The 8,992-nt window shown below is 33.3% G+C and overlaps 1 protein-coding gene across 3 annotated transcripts in view; it reads left to right on the top strand.

Moving 5' to 3' along the window:
• LOC117168399 (mothers against decapentaplegic homolog 4) overlaps positions 1-8,992 on the top strand; it is a 24,812-nt gene that overhangs the window by 1,388 nt on the left and 14,432 nt on the right. For 2 of the 3 annotated variants that reach the window (XM_033354030.1, XM_033354033.1), the window contains 3 exons: positions 997-1,145; positions 4,321-4,600; positions 7,355-7,615. In XM_033354030.1, the coding sequence (XP_033209921.1) occupies positions 997-1,145; positions 4,321-4,600; positions 7,355-7,615 (690 nt within the window). The remainder of the gene's footprint in view (positions 1-996; positions 1,146-4,320; positions 4,601-7,354; positions 7,616-8,992) is intronic. The other variant, XM_033354032.1, reaches the window with a different exon arrangement.

Genomic DNA, 8,992 nt, shown 5'->3' with positions numbered 1-8,992 from the left:
TTTTCTCTTCTCGAAATTTGTCTCTAATTATTGTTTATCCATACATTGAGATTATCCAACTTCTATCTATAATATAAGTACAGTAAACTTCGACTTATTTGAACTTCCCAGTACGGGCGATAGGGTCACGCCCGCATCAGTGACTGCACAATAAAAAGAAGGGGCCCGAAGAGAGAGAAGTCCTCGATGGTTTGAATTGAGTATTTGAGCATGACGTCATGGGAATTCAGACAACTTTTTTATAATATTATTCTTACCTTTAATATATAGTGCTTACCTTTAAGTTTAGAAGCTTTTCTCCAAAAATTCGCGTGCAGTTTTGGTGTACCATGTACTAACCTTCTTGACAGCTGAAATTTCCACCTAGCCTAGCATACCGTACCGCGACAGCATGCTAGGGTAGGTGGAAAACTCTTTATTCCGTGAAATATGTCGTATGTCAACAAAAACTCAAATCGGGTCAGTCTGGACCATTTTAAAATAGAATGAATAATATTGCGCAATATACTCGACTGGGTAACCGCGCACTGCGACTTTCTGATCTCGCCCATTCAACTGAGAAACTGCGTGGTCCAGCAGTTCTAAGACTTTCTAAAAGCCCAACACTGATAGTGGGGTGTGTTTATCTGTATCGTCACCGAGAGTAGTTATTGATTTCAAATCGACTCGCGTTTTTCGGTACAATTAAAACCGTTGCTTACAGGGCGCGCATTGATACAAGGCTGGGGCAGCAGATGAATGCCGTTAGATAAAAATAACGTAAGGACTTGTGGCATAAGTGGGGGCCCTTCCAGCCTTAAACTGATTGGTCGTGTAGGTTTCCAGGCCGTTCACATAAGTGGAAGTTTACTGTATATTCAACGTTCCCTAATAATACATTACCCTCCTTCGAGACGGAAAAAATTTTAGAGTAATTTAAGATTGTTTATTAATTTTTCTTTTCCAAACTTTTTATACTTCTTTAAGTTAAACATTAACGTTTACCGAATATTTCAGTCAGAGAAATGACGGGGATGGCACCTAGCGCCCCGACCAGTGCGGATGCGTGTCTCAGCATTGTACATTCGCTAATGTGTCATCGTCAAGGAGGAGAAAGTGAGACTTTTAGCAAAAGAGCCATCGAGTCACTGGTCAAAAAATTAAAGGTACAAAAACCTTAATTATTATTTTTTTCAGGGTGTCTACAAGACAAGGAAAGGCAGGGATTAAAAAAATGCAAAAGTCAGGGAATGTCTATAAAGGGTGCTTTAAATAACTGTCAAAAATAACAAATTTCAATTTGTTTTATCCCACATAGTTTAAGCATCACACTTTTGGTAAATTGATGACTTTATAGGGTCTGAATTTTACAAAAGAAACGTACTTTATGTTTCTTGATGCTATATTAAATCGTAGAATGATGTATTTTTTTAGATAATGACGGCTTAATTTTGTTTTCAATCAAATCCGTATTCGGAATGAAAAATTGACTAATTTCAATAGTCTGCGTAAAACTCTTTTTTATTTTAAACCCGACCACCCAAAAAACATTTGATACAAAAACAATTGAAATTAGCCAATTTTTCACTCCTTTTTTCTCAATTTTATCAAACAAATCCAAAATTCAGTAATGTTAAACTTGATTCCTGCTATTCAATTTACGAGAACAACCTTAAAATTACCGAAATTACCCACGCTTATTTTCGTATTCAAACATGCGTATAACCTCAACCACACATCCGGGAAACATTTTTAAATTTAAATACTTTTTTAAATATTACTTATTTAAAATATTTTAAAACAGAGAAGGCAGAATATTCTGGAGTCTTATACAGTTTTATTGAATCGTTTGTATTTTGAAAATTCTCTGAAAATTCTGGAATGTTCTAGAATGTCTTTGAACATTCTAAAAGTTTATTAGATTATTGAATATTCTGTATCTAAAAAACTCTGAACATTTTTGAAAGCCCTTGATTTAAAAAGATACATTTTTTAATGCTCAGGAAGGTTTGTAGATTATTCAGGAATTTTAGAGTTCTGGGACTTTTTTGTATATTTTTCTGCTTATCAAATTCTCTAAGATTCCTGTAATTTGTTTAGCTAAATATTTTAGATAAAAAAGGACCCTAAAAACGAGGGTAAAAAAAAACGCTCACAAATATTATGTTGCAAGGCTATTAAACAAAAAATAGACTTCAATAATGGCTAGCAAAAATGTTGCACATGCGAATGCTTTGAAATCAGTAGGCATCGCCAAATAGTATTCGTTATGAAGATATTTAAAATTCTTCGAATTTGGTATAAAGAAATATTAACGGTAAACAAAAAGTTAGATATTTAAAACAATAAATATATTTATTCTGTCATCATGCACTATAACTACTTATTGGACTTTAATGTTAAAAATATCATATATTAATATTAATATAAAAAATATACAATAAACATCCTCCTATTTCCGCGGTCTTGAAACGCACACGTTCCAGAATTTTCAGGCTGGAGGACACCCACCTCTACCGCGAGTTGGCAGGTTATTTTTATCAAGCGGTGTTCATTGGCTGCCCCGCCCTTATATCGATCTGTCCTCGGTAAGCAACTTTTTCTACTGCGCATGTACCAAAAAGGGCGGGTTGATTTGAAATCAATAAATACTATCAAGAAAAGTGCAGATAAATACACATGTCTCTTAGTTTAATAATTCCTACAACTCACGGCTCAAAGAAAAATACAAAATTCCTAAATCGTTGAAACAATTTGTTGAGCCATCAGCCATGCGAAGAATATTGGAATATAAAAACGGCTATATTTAAGTGAAAGTTGTATACAGTGAAGTGTTTATTGATAAGTGTTTTTTTATAAAGTGAAAATTTAATCAAGTTTGAATAATTCAAAAGTACCTAGCTCGTCCACTGCAGGTTCACTACGATTCCACCCCACTGAAAATTTCTATATAGGTTCCTATATAGCATCCTAAATACTATATAGGAACCTACATAGTATCCTATATGTTTCACCTATAGGTAATGACATAGGATCCTATATAGGTGCCTGTACAGGACCCACCCTAATAACGTAGCTGATGGTACGTAATAAATGGTACCGAACGGTACTATGTCTCTAGGTGCTCTTGGAGGACTAAAAAAACTTCTGCGCAGCTAGGTACCATAGAATACTACTGCGCATCTGGATAGGATCCCATACAGGAACATATTCAGGATCCTATGATATTTCCTATAGGTGGACCCTATGGGTGAAACATATAGGATCCTATGTAGGTTCCTATATAGAAATTTTCAGTAGGGCACACACCTAAAAAAAAATATTCGCGATGAATAAAATTATTTGAATATTTTTTATATAACTAATAATTTATTTATGTAAATCAAATATCAAAATCGTCAATAATGCAAAATGTGTTAATGTCAACATAGGCAGCTGCCATTTAATCCTCGTGCTCTAGTCGAATTTAAGGCTGTGCGCGCGCATCTGCCTCTCAAATAGGACAGAGAAAGGGTACAAAATTCCGCTCACTTTTTTGGAGTCGAGACTTTCGTATCTTTGGAGTTCGAGTGTAGGAATTTCAGCCGTCAGGAAGGTTGATACGTGAGACTGCCACTGCATACGACTGTTCGGAGAAAAATAGTCCAAACGTACAAGTAAGTTATAAAGGTATGAACAGTAATATTTCGCGAAAGTAGAATGTATTTTCTCAGTCATATTGCATCCTTTTATCGACTGAAGACCTTAGAGTTTCACGAAATAAAAGCTACTTTCCAAAATGTGAGGTTAGTGTCTTAGATCGGGTACTCTCACTTCAAATTTCGGATAGATGTATATATTTCGTTGCACTAAAAGGTCGTCAACTGACAAAAGAATGGAACATAATTGAGAAAACACATTCAATGCTGAATAAATATTACTATTTGTATATCTATGGCTTACTTTTAGGCTTAGAATATTTTTCTGAAAAAGTCTGAATTCTCATGACGTCATGCTAAAATATTCAATTCAAGCCAACTAGGGCTTCACTCTCTTCGGGCCTCTTTTTAATTGGTCAGCCACTGACACGGTCGAGACCGTGATGGGAGGTGACGGAACTGCTAAATTTGAAATGAGCGTGTATAGAGTACTTGAAATAGGCGATCTTTGAAATAGTAGGAAGTTTACTGTATTTATATTTCACATTTTCATTGTTTATTTTTTCAATTTAATTTGGCCATTTTTCGAGTTATATCAAAATTCTAAATGATTGAGTAACAAACAGAAAAACTATTTCATTTTTATAATATTAGTACAAGTTTGAAATAAGTGAGATAATAAATAATTATTCACATTTTGTAGGAAAAACGAGAAGAGCTCGATAGCTTAATTACAGCTATCACAACAAATGGAGCTCACCCCAGTAAGTGCGTTACTATTCAGAGAACTCTGGACGGCAGACTGCAGGTGGCTGGACGTAAGGGCTTTCCTCACGTCATCTACGCACGAATATGGCGCTGGCCAGATCTTCATAAAAATGAACTCAAGCACGTCAAGTACTGCCAATTCGCATTTGATCTCAAGTGTGACTCCGTTTGTGTGAATCCGTACCATTATGAAAGGGTCGTCTCTCCAGGGATAGGTATGTTTTGTGCACGTGATTTGCAGTTCGCTTTTTATTCAATGTCGTTTAGAGCTTGTTCATTTTTAAAAGCAGCCCATCCCTAACTGAAACATAACTAAACTTTAAACTTGATATTTTAAAGGTAATGTAATTTGAATTGATAGAATTCATTAATTGTGAACACATATGATGGAATAAATCAGTTTACCAGGATTTCACAGCCTTAAAACAGATATAAATAAATTTATACTTAGTGAATGTATGAAGCTTCAAATAATTAAATAAAAGGAAACGAGTAATTCGAATGTTACCTCAATAACGTGAAGGGAAATGTGTCATAGTTTTTGGTACATCAGTTCGGGATGGTACAAAATGAGAATCAGTTACAAGACAATCAGTGTTCAGTTAGGAAAAGTTACTCGTATCAAGTGCTGTAGTTACTGATAAAGCTACTATTGCAGTAATTTTTTTTTAAATGAATAAAAATACAAAATTTCGTATGTTTTCTTAAGTTAAACCGCTTTTGGATTACTTCTACTTGAATGCAGAGCTTCGCTTTTCCAACTAAACTAATACTAATTCGAATATAAATACATGGTGTTTGTTTTCATTTAATTAAAAATAAGCTTTAAGAATTAACGAATCTCAATATAAAGTTATTATATTGAAATGTTCAAAATGGAACTGTTTATATTTGTAAGTATGGTGAATTCTACATTTTAATATTTCAATCTTTAAATGTTGATAGTTTTTTATTGCAAATTCTTCAAGTTGAAACTGAAATTAGAAGTACTTATACATATTCTATATGAAAATTAAATGTGTACTCTAAACTGAGGTTCTTTGAAAAATAATGCTTTCTAAAATAGGTGTTTTAAAATTGACCAATTGAAAATGTTATTTATACAAATTACTCAATTGTAAGATAAAACTATTCATAATGAAACACTTGTCATTATGAGCATATACAATTTAAAGTATTTTTAAAGGAAAATTTGAGCATTTGAATTTAAGCACCTTCAACTTAAATTTGTTAAACAAGAAATTTAAAAAAAGATAAAAGATAGCACTCTTAAAAATTGTATTCGGAAACTTTCGTAACTCATGTCCAAATTCAAAGTAATAGTTTTTAACTTTTAAAATGGTTAATTTTCTTGAAATAAGAAGTAAAGGCTTCTAGCAGAAATAATTTTTTAAAGTTTAGATTTTCAAACTGAAGAAACTATTAAACTAAAACAGGTTTCATTACAAATGTCAAAATCGTTCCATTTTAAGATGGATCTAATATTTGTTAAGGTTATCGACCAGGATAGTTGTAATAAATGATGTAAAGTTTTGTAGACTACTAGTCAGTTTGTTAAATATGACTGAGCGATCTCTCACTACATAAATAAAAAAATAAAGTAAAAAACGTTCCGATCACACATCGGCAGCCCTTATAAAATTTTACACCATTTTTTACTTATAGCCTGTACAACTACAGAAAAGTTATGAGGCATCGAAGTTTGAAAGTTAAAAAAGTGTTTGAAAAAATGTTGAATTAGTTATTTAAAAGGTAGACGAATTTAATAAAAGTAAAATTTTGAAACGGCAGAAACAGGTTTTAACTGCACGTGGGACACAGTAATATTTATAACTTATTAGGACATTCTACAGATATGTGGCTGAAACGTCCTTATTATATTTTGTACTAAGAGATCCCTCAGTCATACCTAATATCAGTAGTATAAAAAACTGTATTTGTAAATAATCTTATTCCTGAATACCTACGTAAAATTTATGCTTGATGGGCTGTACTTAACCCTCTACCGCCCTTAAAACTTTCTTTTTTTTCTGAATTTTGAGATATTTAGGCATATTATTCCTATGGCGGAGTGTATACAAAACTAAAATTCTAGCTCATTACTGTCCTGACTTTCATGTAAATCCTTGCGTTAAAAATTGCTGTTCGTCTCGAAGTCATATTTCAAAAAACTCAAGTCTTCCAAACATTACATATATGTCACTGTGGGCAGCAGAGGGTTAAATTACCTAACAGGTCAAGGTGTGTGCGTAAACATAATATTCATATACTTTCCTGTGTGTCTTCCCCCTCGCCCACTTTTCCTACTGTATATTCCCCCTCATTCTCTAGCTACAGCCTTGTGTGTAAAAAAAATAATAACTCATAGTACTTATTAGACAATATGCAAAATGTTTTTAATTGCACTTTAAGCACCAAAGAAACTGTCTAGCAAACCTGAAAATAATATGTAATTTTTTGCCTGGAAGAACGGTATCATTTGGCACTTCATATTTGCATTGGCTAGAAGTCCTATGCCTTATTACTTCTCAAACAGAAGCGTTTCCATACCCCTTTATATATATCTAAGGTATTGGGGGGGGGGGGGGAGAAATATTTTGTCACGTGTTTTTTTAGATGGGAAAGTGGGGTCGTGGAGGGGGTCACTAATCCATTATATATTATTTAAGTACAGCCCCTAAGTATAACGTATGTATAACTGCAACTGCTATTATAATAAAGATAGCACAATACTAATACAAATATTAAAATGATAAAACTGACTCAGTTTGGCGCTACTTAAATTTGAAATATAATCGCAGTATATTTTGCAAAGGCTCTTCTAATTTATATCTGCTACAGTTTTTAAAGCAAACCTAATTTGAATGATCTCATAGTTTCCTGAGTTGGCATCTAAAAACCGTTAGCAAATATTAATTTACTATTGTCGCTTTGGTGTATGACGGACTGGGTTGGTTTCCCCCACACAGACCCGTTCTTTACAGACCTGTCAGGATTGACACTGCAATCGGGGGTTGGAGTTGGACCTGGTGGGCGCATAGTGAAGGATGAATATACGGTAGGTGGTGGAACGGGTAATACTGCGGCTGGAGTCGGCGTAAGTACAGGAATGGATGTTGATGGCGAGATAAATCAAACTATTCAACATCATCCACCACCGCAAGCACCTGCGGCGAATAATCCACAGCCTCAGCAATCGTTTATACCTGTTCTTGCGACACCAAACCCAGGTATGTACATTTTTTCAATACGTCTTCAGTTCTAGGTCTACATCTGCAAATTTTATTTCGATAAACAAAACGCAAACTAAAAAACTCCAGCCATCTAAACAAATTAGGTCACATGATATCTCGAAACTCGTGAAATGTGTTTAAGCTCCTCATTTTAAAAATTGAGTTAATCCTTAAGAAACTTTAGGTAGCTGAAAAAAAGATGATTAGTTTACATGAAAACTAGAAATTTATTAGCCAAATCAGTCTTCTTTATACGTTGAAACAAAATCTTGGAAAAATTCTTATTATTTCTCCTATTTAAGTACCGTAGAAACAACTACTTTCGGACATGTTGATTAACTTCAGACATTTGACTTTTTTCATTTTGCAATAGCTATGACGAATTTACGACTGACAATTTTATTTCAAAAGTAATAATCTGAAAGTTTAGGTATCCATTGATAATCCTGATAAGAGAAAAATTCTTTTTTCAGGTAAGTATAGATGTAAACAGTTAAGAAAGGAGGGTAAACAAATTCACTCTTATTTTAAGGCGATATAACTTCGAGTATCTACTATAACCTAAATAACGCAGTAATTTACTAATATTATTCTCTGTTGTACCAAATATCTTCTCTAAAAATTTTACTGTAAAAGGAAATTTATTAACTGTTTACAACGTGTTTGTGTACAATATGGATTTTGTAGGCTAACTTCGGGCATGTCACAAATACCTGAAAAAGAACTTAGAGGATCAAAATGAAAAAAATACCTCTTTTACATTTCCAAAGATTTCAGTAAAAATAATGTATCTCGAAATAACGTGCGTTAAATTAAGAAATATGTTTTGAATTTTGAAATATGCTATAGTGTTCGAAGTTAGGGATTTTGTCGCATAACTTCGGACACTTTTTAAGTAATACGCCTGTTGGGTAGCTATGACAGCGCCACCAATTTGGAACTGTTTGGAAGAAATTTGAATTTAAATTCAATTTTAACCAGAAATCTTATAGTAAATATCTAATTTCAGACCTCAGTATAATATTTCTGATTAAAATGAATTTATATTTACTGCTCTTTTTCATTAACATTGCTCTAATATCTTTGAGATACCCAATAATTCGCGTGTCAGATGGCGCTGCCATCAAGTTTAAAGAGATAACCTACAGGCGTATTAAAAAGAAAATATCACAGATGTTTTTTATTGTCACATCTTATCAATAGTAATTTTAAGAACTTAATTATTGCAGAAATTTGTAATCACTTCCTTTTGTTTTATAATTAAAAAACTGTCCGAAGTTCGGTGCTTCTGCGATACTCGGTATGTATTTGTGGGGTTATCCTGATGGTTACAACTATAAACTCCTTGAAGTCACTAGAAAAATTGAGCATTCC

Source organism: Belonocnema kinseyi, chromosome 2 (genome assembly GCF_010883055.1).
Source record: "Belonocnema kinseyi isolate 2016_QV_RU_SX_M_011 chromosome 2, B_treatae_v1, whole genome shotgun sequence".
Taxonomy (NCBI): domain Eukaryota; kingdom Metazoa; phylum Arthropoda; class Insecta; order Hymenoptera; family Cynipidae; genus Belonocnema; species Belonocnema kinseyi.
Note: the sequence above shows the minus strand (reverse complement) of the source record. Positions and strands in the feature narration are given on the sequence as shown.